This window comes from Artemia franciscana, unplaced genomic scaffold (genome assembly GCF_032884065.1).
Source record: "Artemia franciscana unplaced genomic scaffold, ASM3288406v1 PGA_scaffold_67, whole genome shotgun sequence".
NCBI lineage: Eukaryota > Metazoa > Arthropoda > Branchiopoda > Anostraca > Artemiidae > Artemia > Artemia franciscana.
In genome coordinates, this window is record NW_027062705.1 from 430,604 (window position 1) to 450,692 (window position 20,089).

General features: G+C 36.1%; 1 protein-coding gene across 1 annotated transcript in view; it reads right to left on the reverse strand.

Annotated features, from left to right (window-relative positions):
• Window positions 1-20,089, reverse strand: part of LOC136042136 (sorting nexin-33-like) — a gene marked incomplete in the record, with an annotated part of 238,796 nt that overhangs the window by 163,145 nt on the left and 55,562 nt on the right. The window contains 1 exon segment of the mRNA XM_065727054.1: window positions 18,122-18,247. Coding sequence (XP_065583126.1) covers window positions 18,122-18,247 — 126 coding nt within the window.

Consider the following 20,089-nt stretch of genomic DNA (forward strand, 5'->3'; position numbering starts at 1 on the left):
CCTTTTCTTGAAAATATGGCAATTTTCTCATGCTCGCAACCCTTAAAGGTTAAAACTAAACTTAATGAAACTTATTTATTTGAAATCAGCATAAAAATCGTTCTTTTGATGTATCTTACCCCCAAATGTCAGTAAAAAAAAATCCACTCAGCAAAAGTATTCTCAATGCCGGCTATTCTCGTCATTCACCTAATTTCCATTAACAATTAAATTCGCCTGCTTATTTCCAACGGTTGAATAAATGCATAAGTTCTGTACAAAAAACGCACCGACTGCCAGGAAGTAACAACGTACTTCCTTCAGTTCTTTAAAATAATTGAATTCCCTTAATTGCTTTTCTTTTTCAAATCCTTCTTTTAAAAAGGAAGACAATATTAAGATTTCTCAACTGAATGTCCTCTGCAAATGACTTCCAAAAAGCCATATAAAAAATCAGTTCCCTATGGTTAAGACAAAAGGGAGTACTAGTAATTAAGTCTAGCGAAGCGCATGAAATAAATCCTTCTTTCTCCTGTTTAATTCCTTTTCAAGTATGCTGGAATTGATAGTTGTATCTATTGCTTCATTTTCAGCTGCTGAAGTAATGTTTCCAGAAGTTCTACCTTTGGAGAATTAGTTGTAGCAGAACTGTTAATAATAGTAAGGTAGTGGTCCTGGGGGGTTAGACACAATGGGGGGTTAGTGGTCCTGGGGGGTTAGACATCCATGAACAAAGTGGTACATCTGCGTAGTATAATTCAAATTTTACATTTTAACTTGTCGTTACCCGTAGTAACGAGCAAAAAGGCTGCAATCTATTAATTTTCTAACGACCACGTCGTATGAAAGAAACGTTCATGACTTTGGAGGGGGCTCATTTGATTGGAAACTGATAGTATTAGTGCCGTTTTCAAGAGTCAAAATGATTGGACGGCAACCAATCTTCTTCCATTGTCATTTTTTGCTATTCAACCAATCAATAGCTCCCGAATGGGTCTAACTAAATTTTTTAGACCAGGAGCAGGTTGAATATCAAATGAACAATTTTTAGAAAGTCAGAAAAAATTCCAAGGGTTGGAGCTCCTTCTGTCGGCACAAGACATTAAATAGGGAAAAAATCAACGGATATATAGGTAATAACTGTTGACATGTTATTTTCCCCCTCTAAGGGGTGATAAGCGAGTAGTTAGATACCTTCAAGAAAAAGACACACAAAGTAGCAGGAAACGACGAAATTTCCATAGTTTCATAGCAATGTCCTCCACATTTACATCGATTACTTAAATTTTCCATCCCCATAACCTGACTAGATATCACGGTAAAATTTAATCCGTAGTCCTACTAAAAACAATCTTAGCAAGTATAGTACCCTGCCGTCTATTCTGTAGTCATTATACCTCAGTCATTGTTTTAAGTAGAAGGAATGGTATCAATAAAGACGGCAAAGACTATTCAGGCCCTGCAATTTCTTTTCGGTAGGTATTTCTGACGGCAAATCCTATGGAGAGGCTCCATTTTCCTTTTTTGGTAGGTATTTCCGACGGCAAATCCTAAACGACAACAAAGGCTAGGAGCATAGGGGGTGATGAAACGCACTATATGTTTGTGGATGAATCCTCAAAAGAAAAATGTATTTTTTTCAAACGTATTTCAAGATTTAACAACGAATGTTGTGTTGAATATGAACTAACAGGAGAGAAAAAATGTCCTGTCAAAGGAGAACATAAGGGATTATTCTATGGAGGGATTCTAACAATCCAAAGTTGACAATAATATGAATAATATGTATTATTATATATGATATTGTTACATTAATTTTTTTCTTTTGCATATAGTTGGTATGATTCTTTTGCCTATAGCAGGGCTTCTTAAACTTTTGTAATTCCCGACCCCATTTACGATTGCGAGTTTCTTAGCGACCCCAACAAATATAAAAGAAAAAGAAATGAATATTTTTTGATGATATATTTATTAGGTAACAATATACATATGCATATGAAAATATATAAATTTAGAACTCGTTTTGAAACATATAAAAATCTAAAATTTGAAGTTTGCACAAAATGTTATAGAAATGTTTTTATTATAGTTTCAAAAACAAAAGTGGATTCTGACCGTCTTAATCAAACAGTTCGAGGTAACGAACTGTAGCAAGGAGCGACCAGGCTCAATAGTAACCAAAACTCTAAAAAACGGAATTTTGATACCAATAGTTCCATCAAAAGAATTACATTTTAATGCTGATTTTAAATATATAAGTTTCATCAAGATTCGTCATACCCATCAAAAGTTACGAGCCTGAAAAAATTTACCTCATTTTAGAAAATAGGGGGGAAACACCCCCTAAAAGTCATACAATCTTAACGAAAATCACACCATCAGATTTAACGTATCAGAGAACCTTTGTGTAGCAATTTCAAGCCCCTATCTACAAAACTGTGGAATTTCACATTTTTTGCCAGAAGACAAATCATGGATGCATGTTTATTTGTCTTTTTGTTGTTAATTTCCCAGGGGTGATTTTATCGACACAGTGCTCCTAGAATGTCGCGAAAGGGCTCATTCTAACGGAAATTAAAAGTTCTACTGCCCTTTTTAAGTGACGAAAAAAATTGGAGGGCACTTAGGCCCCCTCCCACGCTCATTTTTTCCCAAAGTCACCGGATCAAAATTCTGAGATAGCCATTTTATTCACCATATTCGAAAAACCCAATAACTATGTCTTTGGGGATGACTTACTCCCCCGCAGTCCCCATGGGAGGGGCTAAAAATTACAAACTTTGACCTGTGTTTACATATAGTAATGGTTACTGGGAAGTGTACAAACGTTTTCAGGGGGAATATTTTGGTTTGGGGGATATTTGAGGGGGATGGTTACCGGGGAGGATCTTTACATGGAGGAACTTCTCATGGGGGAAGAGACTTTCAATTGAGGGGCGCAGGATTTTCTAGCATTATTTAAAAAATAATAAAAAAATAAATACGAAAAGTTTTTTCCACTGAAAGTGACAAGCAGCATTAAAACTTAAAACGAACAGAAATTATTATGCATATCAGGGGTTTACCTCCTCGTAATACCTCGCTCTTTACGCTAAAGTATTTTTAGTAATTTCAACTATTTATTCTATGGCCTTTGTGACTCAGGGGTCATTCTTAAGGAATTGGGACAAAATTAAGCTTTTATGTAAAGAGCGAGGTATCGACGAGGGGTGAGCCCCCTCATATACGCAATAAAAACATACGAATATAGAAGTTCGCTACGTAATTTAATTCGTGTTACGAATATTTTTTACTTATGAAAACGTTCGTAAAAAATTATAAGTTTTAGCTGCCTTTTTAAGTAATCAATAAATTGGAGGGCAACTAGGCCTCCTCCCTCGCTCCTTCCTTCTCAAAATCTTCCGATTAAAACTATGAAAAAGCCGTTTAGCCCCAAAAAATTAATATGCAAATTTCGTTTTAATTATTTATGTGCGGAGAGCCAAGATCAAACCATGCATTAATTCAAAAACGTCCAGAAATTAAACAAAAAAAACAAGTTTTTTGAAATGAAAGTAAGGAGCGACATTAAAACTTAAAACGAACAGAAATAACTCCGTATTTGAAAGGGGCTTTTCCTCCTCAACGCCCCGCTCTTTACGCTAAAGTTTTTTACTGTTTTAAAATGTAGAGTTAAGAAAAAGAGTCAAACTTTACCGTAAAGAGCAGGCGTTGAGGAGGAAAAGCCCCTTTCAAATACGGAGTAATTTCTGTTCGTTTCAAGTTTTAATTTCGCTCCTTACTTTCATTTTAAAAGACTTGTTTTCTTGTTTAATTCTCTCCAATATATCCAAGTAGTTGCGTGGTAAATATTAAATTAAAGTTTACGTTAAAAATTTAATGAGATGGATGTGCCAATTTTTTATTGGATAAGAAATCAAATCTTGGTGTAATGTTTGAAACTGCTGGACGTAAGGCCTCTTCAACATTTTTTATCCCTGAACGATATTGGGATTTAATGTGTGTTAAAGCTGAGAAAGAAACTTCACATAAATATGTGGCGTTGAATGGCAGAAGTACAGTTAACGCCATATCAGCGATTGTGGGAAATCCAGTTCTAGTTCAGATCCAGAATTCAGTCAAGAACTTTTTTTTTTAATTGTAGTTTTAAGTTTGAGTCAAACGAAAGCTCAGCAATTTCCTCTTGAGCCTTAAGTGGCAGATGATCAATCTCACTTAAGCCAATCCAAATCAGCTTTTGAATCCAAACTATTTTTTGCAAATCAATATTTAATATAAAATATGTCCGGAACTGTATTTCTAGCGCTTTTAAGTAATCTACAATAGTTTTTCAAATAAAAGTTTTACGATGAATTTTCTCAATTACAAAATTGTCGACACCGGAAAACATTTCAAACGAATTTTTTCGACCCTACTTTTCCAAATGCTGATCTTTTTAATAAAACTTTCAATTTTGTCGTTTGAAGTAAATATATCGCAATTTTTTCCTTGAAGAGACAAGTTAAGATCGTTTAACTTCGCAAAAATATCTGACAAATAACACAGCTTGGATAGCCACGAGTCATTTTGAAAAAAAAGCAGCAAATTCACATTTTCGTTTAGTTAAAAATATTTCGATCTCGTCCTTCAATAACAATAATCTTTTTAAACTTTGACCTCTTGGCAACCATCTTACTTCTGCATGTAATAACCAAGTTGTGTAGTTGGAATTCGTATCCTTATAGAGATCAAGGAGGCACACTCGTGCCTCTTTAAAGAGGCGAACCACGACAATGTTAAGCGATCTTCGGTTCCAGTGGTCGCAGAGGAACGGGGAGGGATGCATTTCGTAGCCCGAGCTCCAACTAAGAAACCTGCCAAATTTCATCCCCCCTCCGACTTTTCCTTCACGGGGAAAATCTGGCCGAAAGTTTCGACCCAACAACCCCACCCCCCCCCTTTAACGTTGTCCCCCCTTTAACGAAATTCACAAGTTAAGGTCCCCTAGGACCCAGGAGCTTATCCGCGAAATTTCAGCTCGATCCGATAACTCCTTCCCTGTTTTCCAGAAACCACGCATAGCCACTTAATGTTCATATTCTTTTTTTTGCCCCGCCTACAGGTCACAGCCGACATCGGATCTGGGTATACGAAGACTCATTCAACGCGGAATTCTCCGAGTAATTGCCCTGGAAAGTTTCGTCGGAAAATCTTAACCCCCCGATTTTCTAGCTTAGAAAAACCCATTTCCCTATAAGAGCCCATGTTAATTTTTGAAATTCTTGAAAGTTATTTAAAAGTTATATTTATACACATGCAGGTATTTCGACTTCAAACATGCCCGGTTAGCTCAGTCGGTAGAGCGTGGGACTTTTAATCCTAAGGTCAAGGGTTCAAGTCCCTTATCGGGCGGTTTTTTTTTCACAAAATATGAAAAAAACTTCGTTTTCTTAAAGAGTTAAAGAGGCTGCGTCCCAAAGTCGAACCTTAAAACGTACAGGAATTAGGAGATGCAGTCCTAATTCCTGTACGAGGAGTACAGGAATTATTAAATTACATCCACCATGGATTGTAGAAAAACGTACAGAAATAATATGAAAAAAACTTCGTTTTCTTAAAGAGTTAAAGAGGCTGCGTCCCAAAGTCGAACCTTAAAACGTACAGGAATTAGGAGAGGCAGTTGGGGGCTGCCGCCCCCCAAACCCCCCGCTTTTAAAGACTCTTTTGTACAGGTTTTTCGTTTTGTTAATTAAAAGAGGGCCTTTCCGAAGCCAAGAGCGGGGGGTTATGGGGGCGGCAGCCCCCCACAACAAAAATTCGACCCCGATTCGACCCCAGATGGTCGAATCGGGGAAACGACAATTTCAATTTAATCTGGTCTGGTTCCTGATACGCCTGCCAAATTTCACCGTCCTAGCTTACCTGGGAGTGCCTAAAGTAGCAAAACCCGGACAGATAGACAGACCAACAGAATCTGCGATCGCTATATGTCACTTGGTAGATACCAAGTACCATAAAAAGTGGCCCTCGATAGGAAATCCCCAAAAGGTAGCAAAAACCTGAACTACGATTGAAAAGCCAAGCTCCCTATCTCTCACTGGAGTGTGGGACAATGGACAATGGGAGTGTGTCCATTCCCGACAATGGAGTGTGTCCGTATGCCTCTTCCAGTACTTCAACTTGAAAAAAACGGGGTTGGGAGGAATGTCCTGTCTCTCAATAGAATATCGTCGGAACTACTCTGTCTTCCTATATAATGTTGTTGCAAGTGCCATATGAGCTCTTAGCTCTTGTTTTAAATGAAAATTGCTTTTTCCAGTGGAATTACTTAAAAGATGTGCTTTTCAAAACCTAGGCAGGAGCAAAAAATTAAGGGGGCAAGGACATCCATTCCCTCAATTACCGCCGTTAGAAATATAACATAGGCTTCATCGCAGAGTGAAGTTTGAAGGTTCAATTCAAAACTGTTGATTCAGTTTAATTTTTGGTAGATTTTTAGTTGAAAAGTTTTTAGTTTTAGTTAATTGCCGTCACAATAATCTTTTACTTTAGGCGATTTATGATACTTAATAAGAGCGTCTGGAGGGGGAGTATGTGTGAGGGGTTCTTACAGACCTCCAGTTAAGGACTTTTGGATCATAATTATTGCAATGGTACTGTTTTGTACTTACAAACTCTCCCACTTATAAAGTGGTACCAAAAGTGCCTTTTTTGGTGCTATATGGCACTTTTGGATGGTAAAATTGATAAAAAGCACGTAGATATGAGTAATAAGTTTAAAATGAGCCGTCCCGAGATATACTTTAAAAAATGAGTGCATCGCAGTTGCAAAAATAGTGGATTATCTGAAAAGTAATCATAAGAAGGGACAGACCCTGATTGAAAAAATGTCCAAGTTGGAATCGAACGCATGATAATTTAATTTGAAGTTCAGCGCTATTCGAACAGAATCGCGCCTCTAATAATATAATTTAATATATTGGTGTTTGTATGACTTTAATTCCGTAGCTTATTAAGGGGACCTAGAGAAGGAATTTTTGGGAGTTGTTTTTGAAAATCTCAAGTAAAGAGTTTCGGACCATAATTATTACAATGATACCGTTTCATACTTTCAAAAACAACTTTCCACTTAAGAAGTGAACCCAAATTTGTTGTTTTCATTGCTATATCTAAATTACGAATGGTAGAATTGATAAAAAGCACGTTGATATGAGCAAGTTTTCAAATGAGCCATTAAACATCAATCTAAAAAGTTCTGGTAATCCACTAGTCCCAACTTTTCCACTTGAGACGTGGCACCAAAAGTGCCGTTTTAGTGCCATTTGAAACTTGCAGATGGTGGAGTTTACATGAAGAACATATATATGAGCAATATTTTTTATACGAGCTATAAAAAATTCATCTAAGATGTTCCGGTAGCCGATTAGCCCCACTACTCGGAAAACGGCATAAAAAGTGCCTTTTTTCGTGCCATATGGCGCTTACAGACGGCGGAATTTATATAAACCATGTACATATGAGAAATAGGTTTTGAATAAGCTCTTAAGCATCTCTCTACAATGTTCTAGTAACCCACCATGCCTCTAAACAAGAAGAAAAAAAAGGCCGCTTTAACATTTTTTAACTTTTAGTTACAATGGGCAGTGGTTACCTCATTACTAGGTTGCAGCTAATGCCTCAACCATGACAAAGCCATCACAATCACTCATCACAATCAAAAATCAACTCAACCATCACAAAATTTCCCCAGAAACTAGTTAAAATTGAAATCTATGAAAACTAATAGATGGTAGAATTTGTAAAAACCTAGTAAATATAAGCAATAGCTTTTGAAAAAAAAAAAAAAAAAAAAAAAAAAAACTAGAGACAGATCATGGCTACCGATGCCAAAAAGGTGATTAGCAATTTCCCTGTAAAAAGTTTTCAACCATACTGATTCCAATGGCACACTTTTTATTTTGATCTGACGCCATTTTCGAGGTATTTCAGGCTTTTCTTCAAAACCAACATAAATTTCTTTTCGCAATAAACTTTTACTTTTAACACAACCGGGAATTGATAGTTTTCCATTCTTGAGTCAGTGTCGGAAGGCAATTTTTTTTCATCAGACAGTTTTTTTCGAAACGTGTTTTATGGCACTTGGTATTAACCAAGTGACATATAGAGATCGCAAATTCTGTCGGTCTGTCTGTCTGTCTGTCGGTCCCGGTTTTGCTACTTTAGGCAGTTCCAGGTAAGCTAGGACGATGAAATTTGACAGACGTATCAGGGACCGACCAGATTAAATTAGAAATAGTCGTTTTCCCGATTTGACCATCTGGGGGGAGTGGGGGGGGGCCTGTTAATTCGGAAAAAATAGAAAAATTGAAGTATTTTTACTTACGAACGGTTGATCAGATCTTAATGAAATTTGATGTTGGGAAGGATATCGTGTCTCAGAGCTGTTATTTTAAATCCCGACCGCGTCTGGTGGTGTTGGAAGGGGGGAAACCTAAAATCTTGGAAAACACTTTCCAAGGAGGGGGGGGGGGGTTGATTCTGAAAAATTAGAAAAAATGAGTGGAGGGATCGGCATGAAACTTGGTGGGAAAAATAAGCACAAGTCCTAGATATATGATTGACATAGCCGGAACGGATTCGCTCTCTTTGGGGTAATTGGAGGGGGGGGGGGTAGTTCTGAAAAATTAAAAAAAGAGGTATTTTTGACTTACGAACGGGTGATCGGATCTCAATGAAATTCGATGTTTAGAAGGATATCATGTCTCAGAGCTCTTATTTTAAATCCCGACCAGATCTGGTGACATTGGGGGGGGGGAGTTGGGAGGGGGAAACCTAAAACTTGGAAAACACTTAAGAGTGGAGGGATCAGAATGAAACTTGGTGGGAAAAATAAGCACAAGTCCTAGATACATGATTGACATAACCGGAACGGATCCGCTATCTTTGGGGTATTTGGGGGGGGGGGGTTAATTCTGAAAAATTAGAAAAAATGTGGTATTTTTAACTTACAAACGGGTGATCGGATCTCAATGAAATTTGATATTTAGAAGGATATCGTGTCTCAAAACTCTTATTTTAAGTCCCTACCGGATCTAGTGACATTGGGGGAAGTTTGGGGTGGGGGAACCTAAAATGATGGAAAACGCTTAGATTGGAGGGATCGGGATAAAACTTGGTCAGAAAAATAAGCAGAAGAAGTCTTAGATACGTGATTTACATAATTGGAACTGATCCGCTCTATTGAGGGGGGGGGGGGGTTATTCTGGAAAATTAGAAAAAATGACGTATTTTCAACTTCCGAAGGAGTTATCGGATCTTCATGAAACTTCATATTTAGAAGGATCTCGTAACTCAGATCTCATATTTTAAATCTCAACCGGATCAAGCGTAATTGGGGGGGGGGGCAGTTGGGGGGAACCGGAAATCTTAGAAAATACTTAAAGCGGTGAGATCACGATGAAACTGGATGGGAAAACCTGTCTAAAATACGTGCCTAACATAACCGGACCGGACCTGCTCTCTTTGGGGTAGTTGGGAGGGGGGTTGATTCTGAAAAATTAGAAAAAAATGAGGTATTTTTAACTTAGAACGGGTGATCGGATCTCAATGAAATTTGATATTTAGAAGGATATCGTGTCTCAGAGATCTTATTTTAAATCTGACCGGATCTGGTGACATTGGGGGGAGTTGGGAGGGGGAAACCTAAAACTTGGAAAACACACAGAGTGGAGGGATCGGGATGAAACTTGGTGGCAAAAATATGCACAAGTCCTATATACATGATTGACATAGCCGGAATGGATCCGCTCTCTTTGGGGTAGTTGGGGGGGGGGTAATTCTGAAAAATTAGAAAAAAATGAGGTATTTTTAACTTACGAACGGGAGATCGGATCTCAATGAAATTTAAAATTTGGAAGGATATCGTGTCTTAAAGCTGTTATTTTAAGTCCTGACTGATTCTGGTGACATTGGGGGGAATTTGGGGTGGGGGAACCTAAAATGATTGAAAACGCTTAGATTGGAGGGATCGGGATGAAACTTGGTGGTATAAATAAGTAGAAATCTTACATACGTGATTTACATAATTGGAATTGATCCGCTCTATTTGGGAGGGGGGTAATTCTGAAAAATTAGAAAAAATGACGTATTTTCAACTTACCAAGGAGTGATTGGATCTTAATGAAATTTCATATTTAGAAGGACCTCGTACCTCAGATCTCTTATTTTAAATCTCAACCGGATCCAGCGAAATTGGGGGGGAGCAGTTGGGGGGTACCGGAAATCTTTGAAAATACTTAAAGCGGTGAGATCAGGATGAAACTGGATGGGAAGAATAAAAACCTGTATAAGATACAGGACTGACATAACGGGACCGGATCTGCTCTCTTTGGTGGAGTTGGGGGGGGGGGATTTGGACAATTGATGTATTTGTAACTTACGAAAGGGAGACCAGATCTTAATAAAATTTGATATTTAGAAGGATCTTGTGCTTTAAAGCTCTAATTTCAAATTCCGACCAGTTCCTGTGATATTGGGGGGGGGATTGGAGGGGGAAACCAGAATTCTTGGAAAACGTGAAAATTGGGGTGTTTTTATCTTACGAATAGATAATCGGATCTTAATGAAATTTGATATTTAGAAGGAATTCATGTCTCAGAGCTCTTATTTCAAATCCCGACCATATCTTTTGACATTGGGGGGAGTTGGAGGGGTAAATCTTGGAAAACACTTTGAGTGGAGGAATCGGGATGAAGCTTGGTGGATAGAGTAAGCAAATGTCCTTGATACGTAATTAATGGAACCGTACTGTATTCGCTCTCTTTGGGGGAGTTGGGGGGAGGGGTTCAGTGATTTGGCGAGTTTAGTGTTTCTGGACGTGCTAGGGCGATGAAAATTGGTAGGCGTGTCAGGGAGCTGCACAAATTGACTTGATAAAGTCGCTTTCCCAGATTCGACCATCTGGGGGGCTAAAGGAAGAGGATAAATTAGAAAAAATTAGGTATTTTTTAACATACGAGTGGGTGATCGGATCTTAATGAACTTTGATATTTAGAAGGACATCGTGACTCAGAGCTCTTATTTTAAATCCTGACCGGCATTAAGCCTCTTATTTTCCTTTTAAATCAATCTATTGATTCATAGAATTTTGTTAGAGCTCATACCGTATGATCTCTTGGCTCTTAGCTCTTCATGCCTCGTCACAAGTGCCATATGAGCTCATAGCTCTTGTTTAACTTTCAGTTACTATGGGGCGTGGTTCACTCTTTACTAGGTTGTAGCTACCGCTGTAACCATGATACCGCCGTTTCCAAGTTCGGTTTGGTTTCAAAGTACACCTTGAAATGCGGTAAGCCTGTGGTCGAACCTGCTTAGCTTTATTATTTACCGGCAACACTTTTGCCTTGGAACATTTATTTTCTAATACAAGAAAAAGGGTTAGAAATGCTTCTAGTCACTGGAAATCTACAGAAGCACCTATTTATAACGAAACTAGCGGTATGAATCACTAACGACATAGGCCATATAGGAATTTTCCGTACAAAAAAGGAGTGGAGGTTGTCACTCCTCACTCACTCATCGTATTCCCCCTATGCTCCAAGTCATTTGCAAAGATTTGCCGTCGGGTACTCTCTTTAGGGTTTGCCGTCGGAAATACCTACCAAAACAGGAATTGCTGGCTCTGAATAGGATTAAATAAAAAAAACAAGTGTTTTTAACGGAAAGTAAGGAGTGACATTAAACCTTAGAACGAACAGAAATTACTTCGTATATGAAAGGGGCTGCTTCCTCATCAACGCCCCGCTCTTTACGCTAAAGTTTGACTCTTTCTCTTAACTCTACTTTTTAAAAAAGCAAAAAACTTTAGCGTAAAGAGCGGGGCGTTGATGAGGAAGCAGCCCCTTTCATATACGAAGTAATTTCTGTTCGTTTTAAGGTTTAATGTCATTCCTTACTTTCCGTTAAAAAAAACTTGTTTTTTTTTATTTAATTTCTGAACCTTTTTGAATCAATGCATGTTTTGATTTTGGCTCTCCGAAGATGAATAGTTAAAACGAAATTTACATATTTATTTTTTTGGCTAAATGGATTTCTCATAGTTTAGATCGAATGATTTTGAGAAAAAAAGGAGCGTGAGAGGAGGCCTAGTTGCCCTCCGATTTTTTGGTTACTTAAAAAGGCAACTAGAAATTTTAATTTTTTACGAATGTTTTTATTAGTAAAAGATATACGTAACTTACAAATTAGCTTACGTAACGAACTTCTGTATTCTCATGTTTTTATTACGTATATGAAGGGGTTCACCCCCTCGCTCTTTACACTAAAGCTTAAATTTTGTCCCAATTTCTTAAGAATGACCCCTGAATCACAAAAGCCGTAGAATAAATAGTTGAAATTACTAAAAATACCTTAGCATAAAGAGCCAGGTATTAGGACAAGGTGAGCCCATCATATGCGTAATAATTTCTGTTCTTTTTAAGTTTTAGTGCTTCTCCTCACTTTCAGTTCAAAAAAACTTTTTGATATTTATTTTTTCATTGTTTTTTTTTTTAAAGAGTGCTAGAAAATCCTGCGCTCCCTTTTTCCTCCCTGAAAATTTTCTTCCCCTATGAAAAATTCCTCCAAGGAAAGTTCCTCCAACATATCCCCCTCTTATCAACCCCCCCCCCCCCCCCCGAAAAAAAAAAACTAAAAAATCCCACTGAAAACGTCTGTACAATTCCAAATAACCATCACTCTATGTAAGCACTGGTCACAGTTTGTAACTTGTGGCCCCTCCCACGGGGACTATGAGGGAGTAAGTCGTCCCCAAAGACATAGTTATAAGGTTTTTTGACTACGCTGAATAAAATGGCTATCTCAGAATTTTGATTTGGTGAATTTGGAAAAATAATTAGCGTGGAAGGGGACCTAGGTGCCCTCAATTTTTTTTCGTTCACTTAAAAAGGGCACTAGAACTTTTCATTTCCGTTAGAATGAGCCCTCTCGCAAGATTCTAGGACCACTATCACCCCTGGAAAAAAAACCAAACAAACAAACAAACAAATAAACACGCATCCGTGATCTGCCTTCTGGCAAAAAATATAAAATTCCACATTTTTGTAGATAGGAGCTTGAAACTTCTACAATAGAGTTCTCTGATAAGCTGAATCTTATGGTGTGATTTTCGCTAATATTTTGTGACTTTTAGGGGTTGTTTTCCTCTATTTTCTAAAACAAGACAAATTTTCTCAGGCTCGTAACTTTTGATGGGTAAGACTTATATATTTAAAATCAGCATTAAAATGCGATTCTTTTGATGTAGCTATTGATATCAAAATTACATTTTTCAGAGTTTTGGTTACTATTGAGCCGGATTTTAAAAATGTGTCAAGAAGGGTCACACATGCGTCAGGTGAAACCTGACACAAGGCAAAAAAGTGAGAATTAGCTATTAATTATATTCCATCAATGATTTAACTCTTTTTATCTCTGAATTGCAACGACCAATTTAGTTAATTAAATCCCAACCAATAAAGTTAATTAATTAATTTAACAATTAAATCCCCCGGTGGTTATAAAAACAGGTACAGGCTTAAATTTTTACTAGTTTTGTAGTTTAGGTTGATGATTTTATCGGTTAACCTTAAGCTTTTGATCTTAATTTAAATGCATGTAAAAGTCAGAATGAGTCTCGGCAGATATGATGTAACAAGAGTCATAAGGCGTCTATACCTAAAAATACCAAGGACACAAAAAATGAAATCTGATAATGAAATCTGATTCTTTAAAGTGGTCGAGTGGAGACTTGATCAACCATATACGACTTAAAAAATTACAAAAATCGGTAATTCAATTTTCATTTCAGTTTTTTTTTACACTCGTGGGTGCCAAACTAAAGAAAAACATGTGCGAAATAACCAGCAGAAAATGAGCGAAAAAAATTTCATCAAAAAGCTCTAAAGTATAAATTTGCTATTTGCTTTAGCAGAAGAAAATCACACCATTAACTAGACATAAACTGGGTAAAAATCCAGTGTTTGGTTGAGAAAAATGAAGGTTAATTCTAACATTTTGCTAAAATTTTCTGATTGCTTTAGCAGAGGGAAAACACAACATTAATTGGACGTAACTGGGTAATAATCCAGTGATTGGTTTAGTAAAATGAAGGCCAATCCTAGATTTTGTCAAAAAATTGGAATTGGAACGAAGTGTATGTATCGTAGAATAGCTAAAACTCGAACTTAGGCATTAATATTTGCCATTGAAAATATTCAATGCCTTAAACTATTAATTATTGACTTACCTATACGAGCAAATTTTTAGAAAGACCAATTACCCTATTTAGCCATGTTCGTTACATATTATTTATTTATATATTTGTTCGTTATAAATATTTATTCTAAAATTACCACTTTTATTGCATAGCTTAAATCACATAAAGCACAAATAATGAAATAATTTCACTTCAGAGATCAATAAAAATAATAAAGACATTCAAATATTACAAAGGCATATTGAAATCCCATGTGTCTAATTTGGTTAGCAGTAGATACGATATTAAAAATTAATACCCGGTGGAGAATAAATAGAAAGTATTGCATAATGGGAAATTTAGGACATATCTTTAGAAAAAATTTTTCTAGCTTCTGCAAGAACTTTGAGTTTTTTAGGAGCAAAAATCATTATTGAATTTACCGCATTAGTTTCCGTATACAGTTTTTCATGATTTTATTTGAAAATACGAGTGAAGGTTTTTCCACATAAAGTTGACCTAATTCCAACTAAAGAAACATCATAAAAAAATCCTGGTTTTCAGGCATGAAAAGACTAGATGGAGCCAGATGGCAAAAAATGTTTCGTTTTCATTTACTTCTGTAGCAGCTTATATAATTTTGATTTTTCATTTTTACATGCAGCTGTAATTTTGTTAGTAAGATCATACTAAACTTTATTTTATTAGTAAAATTACTAGTAATTTTATAGTAAAAAAAAACGTGAATGAACTCTAATACACATAACATTCTTAGCATCTTCTATTATTTTATTTTCTTTAGTTTAACTTTAGACTTAGTTGTAACTTTTTCGATTTGCAGAGAAAGCCAAGATAGATAGTCCAGTGAGAGGCATAATTCCCTCTATCCCCTGATACATTTATCCATGGTTCTCTCTATCCCAACATGTTTTCCTCATCTTCGATTCCAGCATTTCTATCCCAACACTTCTATAATTCTTATTCCTCAATTGTTGTTGCTTTTTTTTTTACCGCAGTTTTGATTATTAAGAGTGACTTATCCTCCCGAGATCAATAATACACTTGTGCGTGCTTCCTCAAAACATCCTTTGCCAATTCTATTAGTTTGGCAGCAATTTCTACTCTTTTCAAAAGTCCCAAAACAGACGTGCAATATCTGTCTCCGCTCTTGTGAGCTTCGAATTTCTCAAGATCGAGAAATACTAAGGTTTTGCTTTTGAACTAGGCACAATCAAGAATAAACTCCGAGAGGACCAAAAATAACTTAAATTTAAAATTTAACTATGATTTTTCATAACATATGTTTTACTAAATGGATAAATTTTGGAAGAATCAAAAAAGGATACTAGCATGAATAAAGGAATTGACACCTTCATCGCAGATTTTCAAGAGGGTCGAATGACAAAATTTTGATCAAATAGATATAGAAAAATAAAAATCAAACCATTTTCATACAAAGCCTACACTTAACTATTTTCGTTAAATTCTTAATTATCAAGGCACATGATAATTCATACAAGGGAAAATCAGAGAAATATAAAAATAGAGCAGGACAAAGTCAGAAAAAGTCAGAAAAAAAGTCCAAACAAACATGATAAACGCAAACGTATAAAAAATCAAACCATTTCCATCCATTCATCCCTAGTTCTACGACTATCTACCTTAGGTTCTGTACTAACAATGACGCATGGAGGGACAATAGATAGACTTATCTATCAACAAATGAACTGACATCCTTTTTATACAATTCTAGCTTATGCCTAATTTGCCTCCCACTCACTCGGACTATATGTCTGGGCTTTTTCTACAATTAGCCATGGCTTGATGCCCACAACTACTTGATTTTAATTCAAATTCAAAGTCTAGTCTCAACCATTTTGTTAAAAATTCTTGGTTATCCAGATATATGATAATACATACAGGGGAAAATCATACAAGAGCAGCATATGTGACAGAAAAGTTTCCCATCACCTCTGATTTGAATGACATCAAAGAATACATACAGAAGAAAAGTACTACGAATATCAGCTGTGCACCAAAGTTTTTTCTCATAGTTCTAATTTATCAAGTTCTATAACAATTCATACGGGAGGAAAACCTAATAAAGTCAAGACGTGCACTTCAGTATTTTCTCAGAATTACAATAGACGCAGGCATATAATATAATTACGTAAAAATAAAAATAAATCTATAATTTTCCTTTTTATTTTCTCTCCTTTCCTAACAAGACAACGATACCGCCCATAAACGTTAATTGCTTCAAGTTTAAGTTAAACAAAAAACATGGGACGGTGTTCTACTTAAGCTTTATTAGTTATATTTGCCTTATTCGTGTTAATACTCAAAAATGAGGCATCAATATTATCGTTATCTGTCAACTAAGACAGGCATCTACGCCATTTAAGAAGGGCTTTAGTTTTTAGAAAAACTTTTATTCACATCTTTCACTAGCATTGAATCGTTCAAGCGTTAAATATAAACTGTGTAAAAACTTAGGTATAGCTACGATTATGCTAAAGTTGTCGGAGTTTTGTAGCTTTAAGTTCGCCGCTTATCTTTCAAAACTGTTTCAACATGGGGCAATGGCGAAAGCATGACTTTTTTTTAAACTGATAAAAACATTAAACGAAATAAGAGTGTCATTGTGCCATTAGGTACGTCTGTAGTAGTAGTAAAGCAATTTTATTGAAAATAACCATTATTTTATATAATAGCACAACCAAAACGGAGCTTGTGAGGATGTGCTAAAATGAAAAAATAAAAAGAGTAAGAGTATGGAGCATGAGACGATTTACAAAAACGAACATTAAAATAAACAACGAAACACTACAATATAAGACCTCAAAACAACACATAAAAAAAAAATACAAAATACAGAAAAATAACCCACTGAAAATATAGTTAATCTGTTTCGATACAGTTAATCTGGTTCTATGCTGGAGTCTATTCCACGTGGTAGGAATAGACTGATAAGCTTCAAGTTTCAACCCTAATGGGTTGGAGGGGTTTGTCTAAAACCCTTAAATCAGACGAATTACAGGGGAACATGGGCAAACTCGCAGGGGTATTTATCGGGGGAGGGGTTGATTATGAAAAATACCTATTTTGGGAATTTTTATTAGAAAAAACAGGCCCGTCCCTAAGTTTTAAGAGATACCTTTTTGTGTCTTCACTAAAGAATAATAGAAACAAATCTTCGCCTCCTTACATTTTCGTGAATTGTCGCCTCTTTAAAACTCTTGAAATTATTAAGAGGAGGACCTACCGAGCTGGGCAGCAGGCAACCACTAAAACCTCAACCATGCGATTACACGGCTTTATCATCCCAATGCACAAATAAACCCTTAAAGCAAAACAGAAGGGAAAAACCACAGGCTACTTAAAACGTGTACTTATGCTTGACAAAACGCTCGGGTAGTAATTGGTGTCCGCTGAAAACTCCTAAATTATTAACAGGGGGCATACCTAGGTTACCTAACTAGCCGAGCAGCAGGCGACCGTTGACGCCTCATTCGCGCCTATAACAGCGCTCTATCATCCCAATGCACAAATAAGCTCTTAAAGAAAACAGAAGGGAAAGGCCAGAGGCTATTAAAAGCGAGTAATTATGCCTGACAAAACACTCGCGCATTAAAATTTAGATAATTTCAAACGTTTGACTAGTTCTTTTTCGGGGAACTTCTTTTTATAATTTTACTCTTTAGCTTGCTTTGCCACCCCAGGCATGCCACCAGGGGCACATGCTACCTCTTGCCCTCTCCCTTTTTCCCGGTTCTGCTAAAATTTACGCAAGAAAACCATCCTCTGGATACCCAAACATATAATCTGTATACTATTTACTTAGCCACTTTATTGAAAAGTAAATAGGTGGAAACACAACAAGAGAAAAGAGCGATTAAAGAGAGAGAGGGAGTAAGAGGCATAACTTACCGAAGGAGTAAGCTGGTATGCGATAAAACTCTTGAGGCCTTTTAATTTCGATTCCTTTTTGGGAGAGGCCACAGCTACTGTATACGGAAATGGATTTTCTGGCCAAATTATCAGGGATCCGGATTCCTAGAAAAACAAAATTGTAAGTTGTTGTTGAGTATAAAGGTGTAGCAACTGTACTGGTTAAAAAAACAGTACACAGGTATTACGTCAAGTTATGAGGTTAAACTCCAAATACATAGATATTACAACAAATATTTGTGGCGTGGACCCCCTCCCCCCTCCTATGAGCTGAAGTGTCAATAGCCTATAAGTGCGAAGTCTACTAAAATATAACATTTTTACCCCACCCCCTTCCCATAACCACCCTAGGTTTATTTATACCTGAAAATTAAGACTTTAGGAAATATTTTATTCTATTATTTCAAAAATATGAGATCAGTGTCATATTTTCGTTAGTGTTGCCAGACTGAAGCGTGAAAAAAGAATCGAAATTAATTCGTAAAATTTGATAACGCTTTTCACCCATAAAAATTTTTCAAATTCAACCGACTTTTCTTATTTTAAAGATACATATATATAATTGAGTAAGCTTTCCCTTAACAAGTTTAAGCGACCAGATTTATTAATTAGCCAACTGATGTTCTAGTTTCATTACGACAAATTAATTGTTGAAACTATCCGCTATAAACGGTGAAATGAACACCAAAGATCAACTTATTTAACCAATTTGATTATTCGGCAAAGATCAACAAAATAGAAAGCTACAGTGTTAATTCTTAGCTGTATAGAAAAGAAAAAGAACTACAGTTGAAAATTTTTTCTATCTGAATTAATCGGAACTCATAAGTCAAATCATTCTTAGATAAACAATTTCAAGTCTCGACGGTCTGATCACTAGCTCGCCTTTTGTTAAATCTCGTTGTGAAAAGGTCTTATTTCAGCTTTCGCTGACACTGAAAGCAAATAACTTTTGTTTACTATATTCTTTACTTTTCGATTTCACTGCATTCTAGGGTATATTCTATGTTTTTTTCGTGTATTTCCATATTACTATTAAATTGTTAGGCCTAAAATGAGCTAATCTTCTCTATTCAAGCATTCGTTAACAGTGCTGAACCCAGTGCTGATTCCAAATATGGAAAGTTAGCTCATCTAGCTGGTTCACAAATAATTTTTTTTTTTTTATATTGAGCTTGATTTTGAGGGAGTGAAATTCGTGTTTCCATATATAGGCGTACAACAACAAAATTTGTGTCTAAAATGGGGTAATAGATCATTGTAATTATACAAATCACTTTTATTTGAACGTAAAATTAAAACTTAGGTTTTTTTTAGGTTGATTTTAAGGAGCTGAAATTCCATGCAAGGGCGTACAACAACAAAATTGATGTCTAGACTAGGGTACTAGACAATGATGATTATGAAAATCACCTTTGTTTCAAAATAAATTAAAATTTTCCTTTAAATATTCCATCAGTGTTAAACCACGCTGAATCTGAAAGAGTTATTAACAAACAGTCAGTTGCCGCTGATCTTTGATGTTTTGATCAGTTGCTTTGATGTTTCAACGGTCGGTTTCAACAATTACGGGACATAGCGACAAACATTTGGAGTCATACTTTAAGTATGAATTGTGTTCACCGCCTCCGTCCCTTTTCGAAGCAAATGGACTTCCGCGATTAGCCAATAAGCCTGCCTTTACCGATGCGATGTTGCAGAGCAGCATCTAGTTGCAGAGCAGCAGCCGAAAACCGAAGACCTTAGCACTTATATTTAACACTTATATTATATAGCACTTATATAATATATTATTTAGCGTATATTATTTAGCATTATTATTATAATATATTATTTATATATTATATTACTTATATTATTCAGCACTTATATTATATTTAGCACTTTAGACCTTAGCACAAATGAAATATTTAAATGAAAGTTTAAATTTTACGTTAAAATAAACAT